This window comes from Xiphophorus hellerii, chromosome 24 (assembly GCF_003331165.1).
Source record: "Xiphophorus hellerii strain 12219 chromosome 24, Xiphophorus_hellerii-4.1, whole genome shotgun sequence".
NCBI lineage: Eukaryota > Metazoa > Chordata > Actinopteri > Cyprinodontiformes > Poeciliidae > Xiphophorus > Xiphophorus hellerii.
In genome coordinates this window covers 17,535,735-17,547,405 of record NC_045695.1, presented here as the reverse complement: position 1 = coordinate 17,547,405, position 11,671 = coordinate 17,535,735, and the positions used below count along the sequence as shown (strand labels likewise).

The 11,671-nt window shown below is 42.7% G+C and overlaps 2 protein-coding genes across 5 annotated transcripts; both read right to left on the bottom strand.

Moving 5' to 3' along the window:
- Positions 1–551: 551 nt before the first annotated feature.
- LOC116716072 (dynein light chain Tctex-type 1-like) lies at positions 552–2,878 on the bottom strand. 2 transcript variants are annotated; one of them, XM_032556841.1, is made up of 6 exons: positions 2,638–2,878; positions 2,403–2,444; positions 1,408–1,531; positions 971–1,048; positions 786–895; positions 552–617 (listed from the first exon to the last, which is right to left on the bottom strand). In XM_032556841.1, exons 1-5 carry the CDS (start codon positions 2,662–2,664, stop codon positions 822–824), a joined length of 345 nt encoding a protein of 114 aa, XP_032412732.1. In that variant the 5' UTR covers positions 2,665–2,878; the 3' UTR covers positions 552–617; positions 786–821. The 2 variants fall into 2 exon arrangements, with proteins under 2 accessions (XP_032412732.1, XP_032412731.1); XM_032556840.1 differs by having other exon boundaries at positions 552–895; positions 2,638–2,875.
- A 1,566-nt stretch (positions 2,879–4,444) lies between these two features.
- On the bottom strand, positions 4,445–11,660 carry LOC116716071 (tyrosyl-DNA phosphodiesterase 2-like). 3 transcript variants are annotated; one of them, XM_032556836.1, is made up of 8 exons: positions 11,436–11,658; positions 10,783–10,878; positions 10,619–10,713; positions 10,422–10,540; positions 10,177–10,347; positions 8,701–9,559; positions 5,181–5,434; positions 4,445–4,756 (listed from the first exon to the last, which is right to left on the bottom strand). In XM_032556836.1, exons 1-6 carry the CDS (start codon positions 11,465–11,467, stop codon positions 9,272–9,274), a joined length of 801 nt encoding a protein of 266 aa, XP_032412727.1. In that variant the 5' UTR covers positions 11,468–11,658; the 3' UTR covers positions 4,445–4,756; positions 5,181–5,434; positions 8,701–9,271. The 3 variants fall into 3 exon arrangements, with proteins under 3 accessions (XP_032412727.1, XP_032412729.1, XP_032412728.1); XM_032556838.1 differs by lacking the exons at positions 4,445–4,756; positions 5,181–5,434 and adding an exon at positions 11,312–11,358 and having other exon boundaries at positions 8,939–9,559; XM_032556837.1 differs by lacking the exons at positions 4,445–4,756; positions 5,181–5,434 and having other exon boundaries at positions 8,939–9,559; positions 10,470–10,540; positions 11,436–11,660.
- Positions 11,661–11,671: the final 11 nt, after the last annotated feature.

Here is an 11,671-nt window from a genome sequence, read left to right as displayed (position 1 = left end):
TCTCAGATGTTGACTTCATTTCCTGGTTTGTTAAAACTTCAAAGATTAATTTCTGCAAACATTAAAATGATTTAATGTGTTTTATTTTTGAAACTTCAGGAAGTTCCTCTAATGGACTAGTCCAAACCTGCCAGCATTTATTATGTAATTACAATATATTTACTAAATGGTAAATATAGTGAATAAGAAATATCATAAATATTTACAATATAATAAATATTCTTTTATTATAGTAAATTCAGCCACCATTTTCAAATAGACCCTCCACCATGAAGAGTGAAGCATGGTGGTGGCAGCATCATGCCTGAAAAGGTCTAGATGCAAATGAACGTTGGTTCAGTACCAGAGGAAAATGAAGCTGATTAGTTTTTAATAACCCACTGAGCTCAGAGTGAATCCTGCTTCATCAAGACCTAAACTAATTCATTCAGCTTAATTAATCAACAAATCAGAGAAACACCAACACTAATGTAGGATGAGGTGTTGCTATGGAAACGTTTAGACACCAACCGTCAGACTGAAACGAATAAAAGAAGATTAGACATAAAACATCAAGTTTGGTCCAGAAACTGTTTATTGTGCAGCAACTCTGATACAAAACCGCTCTCTGCCGCCCCCTGCCGGCGGCCCGCAGCGTTGCAGCAGTTTAAACCCTGAAGCTCGCTGCCGCCCCCTGCAGGCGGCCCGCAGCGTTGCAGCAGTTTAAACCCTGAAGCTCGCTGCCGCCCCCTGCAGGCGGCCCGCAGCGCTGCAGCAGTTTAAACCCTGAAGCTCGCTGCCGCCCCCTGCCGGCGGCCCGCAGCGCTGCAGCCCCGCCGCTCCTAGGCGATGCAGACGGCGAACACGCTCACCACGCAGTACATGGTGCGGTTCTCCCACCGCACGGTGCAGCTGCCTGCGGGACAACAGTCAGAGTATTATGGGATGACCTTTGACCTCAGACGGAGTTTTTCCTGAGGGACCAGCTCACCGTCCATACTGGTGTCCCAGTAGCAGGAGTTGGCTGTGTGGAGGCCGGCGCCGGTCTTCTGCATCACTGAACACGTCACTGTGCACAAACAGTTTATGATCATTTATTTCACCTTCAGAACCTTCATGAAACAGAGAAGAACAGAACCGGTTCAGTCCGGCTTTCTGACTGATGAAGGTTCAGACTGAAGTTAGCAAACTGAGCTGCAAGGTTTCTGTCAATTAGTCCAATCAGTGGAATGAAGCCTGATGGTGTCAAAGTGATGAATTTATTAAATGTGCTTATTGTTGAGTGTTGATCAGTGACTGAAGGTATGCTGCGTTTCCCAACCATAGTTTTCTAGCTGAATTTGTAGCAATCTGTGAAAGTAGCGACGGCCAGTTTAGCAGCGAGAACAGAGGCTGGGTGTTGCGGGCTTTGACTGGTCCGCTGCGTACCGATGTATTTGTAGGGCTTGTTGATCTTGACCAGCTGCGTGAGGCAGCGCTCCACGATGGCGGCCGTCCATTTGTTCACATGAGTCTGGCTGTAGTCGTCTCCCCCCAGCACGCTCTCGATGCCCTGACGCAAACACACCGCCGTCAGTCATGAGTTAGTCAGCGGGGCGGCGCGTTGCCAGGGAAACGCTAAAAATACACCATTTATTACTGATCTGAGCTGCTGATTTGTGCTGCAACAAGCCAACAGGAAGAGCAGCTCAGGGTGTTCAACACATGAACAAATGAAGTGGCAGAAACTTTTAGTTTTCATGTGAAATTTAGCAATGGACAATTTAAAGAGGAGCCATTTTATGAAAACCAGGAACAATAAATTCATCATAAATTAGTCACTCAGGTTTTCAATCTCAACTCTGAAATTCAGGAGAGATTTAAATCAAATTCAGTAACTTCTGAGCCGAGTTAGACTGTTCAAAGTTTAAAATAAGCTGGTAGTTTCCTATAAACTGGAAAATGTTAGAAATAGAAAATATTTCTTGTAAAATTTGGCATCTAAAACATAAAAGCAGAAAGAAACGCCTTTAAAAAAAAAAGTACTAATCTCTCATTTTCTTCAACTTTAAAAGAACTTTGTGCAACAGAGATGGATCATTTTAACCTTAAATCAGCTTTTGAGCATGAACGCAGCAAAAAATTAATTTAAAAAAATTAAAAAGCCAAAATACTGGAGGTCATGTTCATTTTAAAGCCTCGTTTGAGCAGTTTGTCAGTTTATTAACTAAAGTAAATAAAATAAATCAGAAAAAGTTCAAATGCTGCCTGCATTACACAAACAGAAAGCAGCTTTAAACTGTTTTTACTCTTTATTGTGTCTATTTTTAGATGTGAACTCAATCCATTCTCAGTCATCATAAATAAATAAATCATAAATAAAATAGTTAAATAAGCTTCCGAGGCCGTTTCTAAGCAGATTAACGGAAATAAAGTGTTTTTACCTCTTTGACGACGTTCTCCGCCTCCTCTGAGTTGAATGAACCCTGAAAAACATCCCAGATCATCAGCAGTAAATTAACAGGCCGAGCAGTCAGACAACAGCTGGAAAAAATCTGATACTTCCAGTAAAACCTTACTGGCGCTGCTGGGAGCGGCTATGTTAGCCGGTTAGCTTCCAGCTAACTCCTCCCTTCTAACACCCGCAAACCAAAGTAAACTACCGGCTCCGACACCAACCTCGCTGCCGTTCTGATACTCTTCCATCCCGGCGAGCTGTCCCCGCTTCAAGCCGCCTTTCGACTCCGTTAACTGGAAGAAAACTGGGAGACGAACCCGTTTACTGGGAGAAACAGCCGAGTCTGGTCCAGACTTCCGGACAGCTGAGAGGAGGCGCTGCTGCCACCTGCTGGTGACTCAGAGGAACAACAACAACTTTTCAAATAGAAATCATTTTTCTATCAGCAGTAAAAATGGAATAAGTAAGTAAGTAAGTAAGTAAGTAAGTAAGTAAGTAAGTAAGTAAGTAAGGAAGGAAGGAAGGAAGGAAGGACTTTAAAGTCGTTTTGAATGAGCAAAAACTTGATTTAGAGAAGAAAATGTTCTGAGCTGTAAATGTAAATAAGAACTAGAAAATTCCTGAAGAAATTTATCCGGGACCTGCCAAAGTGTGCTTGTTGGTTTGGACCCAGCGTTCTGATGCTAAAAATTAGCATCAATGCTAAGCTTAGCTAAATAGTAGCCAATAGCTTTTCTAGAGTCACAAGCATCTCGACTAACATGGACTTACACCATTCAGTATGTTAAAATGAGTGTATAAGCTAAAATTAGCCAAAATGCTAATGTAAGCCTAAATGCTGTCAGTAGCATGTGGGGTATCACTAGCATGTTGTCTGTAATTGACTTTCTCCATTCAGTATACTAGACATGGCTAATAAGTAAGAAAAATAGCTAATAGCTTATTTAAGCTAAAAGGCTAATGCTAATGAACTGCCTTGCTGTTGCAAGCCATTGCCCTAACCTGAGAGAAAAAGATAATGCAGAATAATATTAGTGCACTAACCTCAGAGGATTATTGAGGCTTTTATTTTCAGGTTTTCAGTAAGCTTCATTGTAAATGGCAAACTAATCCCATGTGTAACAGCAATTTTGTTCAATCCCAATCGCTGTTATATAATGCCCAAAAGAGCAACTACCCGATGTAAAAATGGTCAAGGCTTTTATTTTGAAATTTTGAGTAAGCTTCATTTTAAATTGCCACACTAATCCCATGTGTAACAATGGTGGTTAAATCCACTGTTGGGTAAGTTACTTTCAAAATGTAATCCGTTACAGTTACAAGTTACCTTGTTTAAAATGTAATTGTAGTGTAACTTTTTCGATTACTTTTAAAAAGTAATGTAACTAATTACTTTTGATTACTTTGAGGTTTTAATGAGTATTGACCCATGTTCAACATTTAATTTTTGAGAACTGAGTGGGAACCTTAAAAGAGCACTAAGCTGAGAGGGAATTGCTGACAGGCAATCACAGGAGGTCCACAAGAAGAGATGCCAGCACCAGGCATGTAAGATTTTCTCAGACTCCTCTCATCGGGCCATACTCTTTCCTGCTCCTCCCCCAGGCTCTACCATTTACGCAGGTTGCAGACTAACACAAGCAGGTTCAGAAACCACTTCTTTCCTACAGCGGTCACCTTATTGAACTCTTCCCAAAGACCAGTCTTTCCTTCCCCTCTATCCATACCTTACTGTACCATCCCAACATTTGTACAGTGTTCCTCTTCAATTCACACCTGTATAGCCCTATCTACAGTGGCTCTGCACATACATGCATTTCCCTAGGGGTAATTTATTTATTCTGCTGCACATATCGATCAACCATCTTTCCTTACCCTAGCTGTGAATAACTGCATTTTATCTCTAAATACTGCAGCTGTACAATCTGCACACGTTGCACTTGATTAGATGCCAAACTGCATTTCATTACTTCATACATGTGCAATGACAATGAAGTGCTCTAGTTTAGTAATAAATAAGCAAAGTAAGACTTTTACATCACATTTTATTTTTCTTGATTTTTTCTTTGCACACCCTTGCTTGTAAAATTAAACACGGCACAATACAGTGCATCAAGAATTAAGATGGACGAAGGGTAGTCAAGTTAGTCATTGAACATTTAACAGTCAATGGAATGTTGACAAAAATAGAAGTGTTTGCAACATATCATTCAAAATCAAAACGGGAAAAACAATAGTTTTCCAAAATCACACAAGCAAAACAACTGTGGACACTGTGGATACTTCCCGAGTATCAGATGGACTAAACGTGCCTTTCAGAAGAACGCCTGGATGCTTCCTCTGAAAAGAGAGAGAGAGAAAAAGATAGAAGAAAAATATACTATAATTAATAATTATATGTTCAAAGTAGCATTAATTGGGGCCTGCCCATAGCAATGCATAAGGAGAGTAGTGACTGACTTGCGAAGCAAGTTATAAAATTCCACAAGCTAATGACTACTATTTAGCTAAGCTTAGCATTGATGCTAATTTTTAGCATCAGAACGCTGGGTCCAAACCGACGGGCACACTTTGGCAGGCCCCAGTTACATTTCTTCAGGAATTTTCTAGTTTACTTTATGTTCATCATGAAAACCATAACACTGGCACATTGCATACAATGTCTCATGGGAAAGAATAGATTCCAACGTTTGTCATGCATCAACACCAAACAGTCAAATATTCGTAAAACAATACGCTTCGTCTATCAGTGAGTTGCACTTACCTCTAAATGTTTCCTCAGGTTTGACATAGATTGCTTCGACGTGGACAAGTTCTTGATAGCCGGCAAACTCTTCTTGCACTGCACGGTTAAATTTGAGCCATTTTCACATGTGTAAATGAAATGCTCCTTATATTTCCAGTGCTGGAAGGCTGTCATTTTTGATGCGCTGCTTGAGCTGAAATGGAACCGTCCGCTGCTTGCTGTTCCTCCAGGAGGCTCCGCCAGCACAGGATGGACCATCAGTGGCATTGCGGCTGGCAGATATGATAGAGACAAGGAGCCGTAGCGGGAAACGGCGATATAAATAAAAATATCATTACATATTTCGCAAAGGTTTTTGTTCATATTTTTTTTTAAATGTAACTAAATTTGTAATTCTTAATATTTTCGGAAGTAACTGTAACTGAATTACATATTTTCTCATTGTAACTGTAACGAATTACAGTTAGTCTTTTTTTGTAATTAAATTACGTAACGTTGTTACATGTAATCCGTTACTACCCAACACTGGTTAAATCAGTTATATAATGAATAAAACATTGTGCTATGTCTGTAGTTCTTTCATCCAGATCAGCCCTCCGTATTAACTAAGTGTTCCAGTTAGAACTACAGTGATGCGTTTTTGTAGTCCTAACCAGCAGCCAATCGCCTCCTGTGTTCCGTTGCTATGGCAATGGATCCTCTGCTAACTGTCGTGTGTGTGTGACAGAAAGGTGGAGAAAAAATTCTATCTTTGTGAGACACCCAGTCAGTTTATATGGAAAAAGCAGCCTGAACAACTCCTTCCCGTTTGGGAACCGAGAGACGTATTGGAAAACCGTTTGAAGCATATGAGAGAGCTATTTGTCTTCTCCCATAGTACCGCGATTCATATCTCTACCTCACTCACAGTATTAACAGTGATGAGACCAAGAAGGTGTGCGGAGGTCTGAAATTTTTCTGAAATACATGGAAGTGAATCTGGGAGAGCGTCAGTTATCCTGGCACATGATTTCGCTCTGAAGCACCTTGACAGAAAACCGTAAGCCCTAGAGAAATTTCGAAAACATTTTACCGGAGCAGGCATGCGTATCGATGTCATGACCGAGTTTGATACCGATAGTGTGATATTTGTGGGCGTGACGGCGATTTCAAAATGGTTTTGGGGTCAAAAATCCACTTCATTTCACTCTAACGGAGAGGCAGTTGGTGTCAGTTAGGCTCTGCGTTTCGGCAGTTGGAAATTTTGCTGGTTTTTCGCTTTTTACGTCGCCATCGTAACTCCGAATACCACTACAAGTAATAGTTCCCCTCCCAGCATCGAGCCGCACGTTTTGATACCACTTTTGTGGGTGGGCTCGCAGGGCTACGAGCCGCATTAACGGGAACGGAAGAAAAATAAATAAAGAGACATTCTATTGGGTGGAGAACAATAGGGGCAGGTTACAGTAGAACAATAGGGGCAGGTTATAGTAGAACAATAGGGGAAGGTTACAGTAGAACAATAGGGGCAGGTTATAGTAGAACAATAGGGGCAGGTTATAGTAGAACAATAGGGGCAGGTTACAGTAGAACAATAGGGGAAGGTTACAGTAGAACAATAGGGGCAGGTTACAGTAGAACAATAGGGGCAGGTTACAGTAGAACAATAGGGGCAGGTTATAGTAGAACAATAGGGGAAGGTTACAGTAGAACAATAGGGGCAGGTTATAGTAGAACAATAGGGGCAGGTTATAGTAGAACAATAGGGGCAGGTTACAGTAGAACAATAGGGGAAGGTTATAGTAGAACAATAGGGGCAGGTTATAGTAGAACAATAGGGGCAGGTTATAGTAGAACAATAGGGGCAGGTTACAGTAGAACAATAGGGGCAGGTTATAGTAGAACAATAGGGGCAGGTTATAGTAGAACAATAGGGGCAGGTTATAGTAGAACAATAGGGGCAGGTTATAGTAGAACAATGGGGGCAGGTTATAGTAGAACAATGGGGGCAAGTTATAGTAGAACAATAGGGGAAGGTTACAGTAGAACAATAGGGGCAGGTTACAGTAGAACAATAGGGGCAGGTTATAGTAGAACAATAGGGGAAGGTTACAGTAGAACAATAGGGGCAGGTTACAGTAGAACAATAGGGGCAGGTTATAGTAGAACAATAGGGGCAGGTTATAGTAGAACAATAGGGGCAGGTTATAGTAGAACAATAGGGGAAGGTTATAGTAGAACAATAGGGGAAGGTTATAGTAGAACAATAGGGGCAGGTTATAGTAGAACAATAGGGGAAGGTTATAGTAGAACAATAGGGGCAGGTTATAGTAGAACAATAGGGGCCTGCCATGCATTGCTATGGGCAGGCCCCTATAAAACGTGGTGCAGACATAATTATTGGCAGAGAAATAAACTTGAATCTTTTCCTTTGTTATCCTGTGTAGCTAATGTGGGTTAATTTCCAGGATGTTAGCAGCTAACAGCATGCTATGCTGACGTTCCTGGATTTTATTTCTTTACAAAACATTCAGTTTTGTAAAGAAACTTTAGTTCAGTTTCGATTATTTCTCAAAGAAAAAATGTGGAATCTTTAGTCAATATTCTAATTATTGCAACAAAATATTATATCCGTAAATGTCGCTATGCAAAATGCTCCCTCTCAATCTTTGCTCTCAAAAATGAACTTTCCTTTCTTAAAAGATGTCTGAGAAAGATGTGTAAGCCTTCTCGCTTGTCACAGCGCCAGTGTAGCCTTGGTTGGTTGTTGTCACCTAGTGCCATATAAAATAAACTCTCACAATGTGACTGACTGGTGGCCCAACAGCTGAAAATCAAAACACAGTTAGCATCGTGACCTAGCGCTCAGCCACTAACACCAACTGGAGCAGCTCCCACTCAGAGGGTCATTTCTGTCCAGCCCAACCACAAGAAAACTTTATAAATCATATTTGTAATTGCTAAATGATCTTACAGTATTTCGTTAATGTTGAATTAGGAAAATATGACCCTAAGTAAAAAATATAGCGAAGAGCTCCACCTGGTGGGGAAGCCGAGAGAGCGCCTGAAGGACCCGTTGCATGCAGTAACTCATCACACCACTAGGTGGCTCCAAACACATGGATACAAACATCTCATTGCAAACACATACACACTATTATTATTATTATTATTATTATTATTATTATTATTATTATTATTATGGGCAAAATTCACTTACACATTCATACACACCGTTCTGTGTTACAGATGCAGAATTTAAATGTAATTAAATTGTTTGACTGAATGGAGGAGTTTCAGTTAGTGGCCCCCTCTTATTAATGACATTTATTTGATAATTATTGTTATGGGTTTGTTTCACTAATGTTAGTACTTTGTTCTAGCCTCTCTATCCAATTGGATTTGTTTACAGCAGGAGTTGTGATGTGTTGTTTTGTAGTGTTTGTTATTGATGTGCAGTTTGAGGTTATCATCGTTATTCTTATATATTCTATAAAATCAATTTTAAAAGCTGGGCTAACGTTTGCCTCGCTAATAAAACCCTGTTGTATTTATTTACCCGGTGTTTCGTCTTCTGCCTCTGCTGGCTAGTAACCAGGAAGTAGACAAACCATCTCCTAGGATACGAAGCGCTGGCTTTGATCTCTTAAAGGAGCAGTGCACATTTTAAAAGCTCCACGTTTCTGTCCACGTTGTTCTCCTGGTACAGCTCGGTAATAAGAACATCATTTAATAGACTGTTTTTTTTTAGCAATTTGGTTAAAACACAAAACGTGTCGATAATATAGATCCATTACACACAGAATTCAAGTATTTATATTGGTCAATTCTGAAAATGTTGGTTTACAGCATTTGTTTATGTGTTGCTTATTGAACTAACAAAAATGTCTTGTTAATACATGGATTTATGTTCTGGCCATGACATTACCTACTGCTTTTACCACAATTCTTTCTTCCACTCAACTTAAATGACAAAACTCTGGATGACCAGAACCGATGACCAGGGAAAGGAGGCTCCAGTTATCAAACCTTTTCTGGTTTCATTCAGCGTTTCATTCTGATGTCACAGAAACTCTGAGCTTCTGTAAAATGATCTGTTTTAAAAATGAAAATGAACAAATGAAAGCGTTTTATGTGTGCGTCACAGAGAAGGTGGCGTAGATCCCCCAGTGGTCGCTGGTGAACATGCCACACCGGAGCTTCTCCAGGCCGATCAGCGCCATGCTGCGGGGCTCCAGCAGGGGGACGCCGTCCACACCCGCCCGCCGGAGGTACACCCGGTCGAACCGGAACCGGCACTTGAACGGTATTTCTTTGTTGGTGTTTGCCCGGGTGTCCCAGGTGTAACGGCACTTCTCCGGTTCTCCCAGCTCCTCCCACAGGTCCACGATGTTCCCGGGAAGCCCCACGGCGGCTACCTGCAGGGAACGCAGGGGAGGAGGCTGAGAACACCTGGAAACCAAGCCTGGGCTTCATCCTGGGAATTATAACCCTAACCCTGGCCCCTCCAGGCTGCTCTGGCCCCTCCAGGCTGCTCTGACCCCTCCAGGCTGCTCTGGCCCCTCCAGGCTGCTCTGACCCCTCCAGGCTGCTCTGGCCCCTCCAGGCTGCTCTGACCCCTCCAGGCTGCTCTGACCCCTCCAGGCTGCTCTGACCCCTCCAGGCTGCTCTGACCCCTCCAGGCTGCTCTGTTATTAACTATTATTAGACTAATAGTCATGTGTTCATTGTTGACAACACTGAAACACAACTAGTCTTAAAAACCCTGAAAAACATCAACATAAATCACAAAATGTTTTAATGGTTGTTTTAAAGTTCCCTGGTTCCTCGACTGGGTTTTAACTGAAATCCTAAAATGTACATAAATCTGAATTGTTAGTCGTTTTTCAGACTAGTTGTGTTTCAGTGTCGTCAACAACGATCATATAACTACCCAGGAATATTTCTAAATTTCCTGTCGACTTTTGACCTTTTTAAGAGAAAACCAGAACGGGTCGCGCTGGCGCCCCCTAGAAGGAGAGGTGAGGAATCGGACCTCGTGGTCCCTCAGGTTGGTGTCCCCTCCAAACAGAACCGTCTGGTCATCCGGAGCCCGGCTCATCATCTTCATCAGCTGCCTCAGCTGCCTCATCCTCTCTGCAGAGTTGGCCTTGCAGCTCTCGAAGTGGGACGTCATCAGACTCAGCTTCTGGCCTCCGAACTCCACCTGGCCCAACAGAGCAGATTTTCACAATAAAAGCCTGGCCATGAGGACTTGGCTGTTTGTGGATGTGCAGGAACCTGAGCAACCAGCAGGTTTCTCATCATGCGAGACTTTGGGAAGTTTACAATGTGGTGATCCAGCAGCCTGAGGCGGGACTTCTTCAGCAGCATCATGGTGAAGTAACCGTCCTGTCCACCTGGGAGGAGACGGCGCCGTGAGACACACACCGTCACACACACCGTGACACACACCACCCCGAGAACCAGCCAGTCACCTTCTATGAAGGCGTATTCGTCTCCCAGACGTCGGTGCATGAAGCGCATGTAGGGCTGCACCATTTCCTGCAGAAGCACCACGTCAGCCGAGTATCTGAGGAGAGAAAGGCCTGTTAGGAACATGTGCAGTGACCCTTGACCCTGAAAATGAGCCTGGTCTCACTCTGTGAGGTAGGAGCAGAGGCTCCTGGCTCTCTCTGGCTGCTCGTCTCCATCCAGACCGTCGATGTTCCAGCTGATCAGCGACAGCTGCTCCTCTCTGCACAGAGGGTTAGCACACCATGCTAGTGCTGACATGCACACGCCACAGCTTACGCAACCTTTAGTTTGTCTTTGGCATTAATAAAGTATCTTTGTATTGAAAGAGTCATTTTCTTCTACTGGAGAGAATAAAACGTGACGGACTGGAGAGCATTTCATCTGATTAGTTGATCGATTCAGATCTAGAATATTTGAAGAAAGCTTGAAGACTCGATCTGTGGATCTCTTCCTCAGCTGATCATTATCATTTATCCTGGATAAACATCACTCCCTCAGCTTTCGGAGTCCAGGAAGCCTTGGCCCGTTGCCATAGTGACCAGCCTAGCAGGACCATTTCGATCCCAGAGATGATGAAAAATGTTACTTCCTGGTCTGAGTTACCGTCTCTGTCATCAGACCCGACTGAACTATCTGACTTTCTCTAAACTCACATGAACTCTGCAGCTTTCACAGCTTAGCAGAACTTTTCAGCTGCAGCCTAAAAAAGAGTAAAAGTCAGAAAACCTGCGAGAAAATGAAAGATGTTCCAGAAAGCTGCAGCAACAACAGAACTACCTGCAGCCTGGGCTCTTCTTCTCTCCCTCCATGTGTTGTGGTGTTGGGAATAAGCAGCAGACGCAGTTTAGCTTCAGTTCTCTCTTTACTCTCCCCTTCTGTCCTTTTCATGCAATAACAGAACATAACACCATGTCAGCCCTGAAGGTCCAAATGAGTCCAGAACCACCCAGAGAACCGCGCCGAGTTTCTGTTTCCCTGGAATAAATCACATGACCTGGCAGCTGCCAGGGCTT

Bases quoted from the DNA above. Each gene is read 5' to 3' on its own strand.
- LOC116716072 (XM_032556841.1), bottom strand. From the start codon at position 2,664: ATGGAAGAGTATCAGAACGGCAGCGAG. The intron at 2,445-2,637 runs GTTGGTGTCGGA...GATGTTTTTCAG, and splicing joins AGTATCAGAACGGCAGCGAG to GGTTCATTCAACTCAGAGGA. The intron at 896-970 runs GTGAGCTGGTCC...GTTGTCCCGCAG, and splicing joins CTGGGACACCAGTATGGACG to GCAGCTGCACCGTGCGGTGG.
- LOC116716071 (XM_032556836.1), bottom strand. From the start codon at position 11,467: ATGGAGGGAGAGAAGAAGAGCCCAGGCTGCAG. The intron at 10,879-11,435 runs GTAGTTCTGTTG...CCCTCTGTGCAG, and splicing joins AAGAAGAGCCCAGGCTGCAG to AGAGGAGCAGCTGTCGCTGA. The intron at 10,714-10,782 runs GTGAGACCAGGC...TTCTCTCCTCAG, and splicing joins CTCTGCTCCTACCTCACAGA to ATACTCGGCTGACGTGGTGC.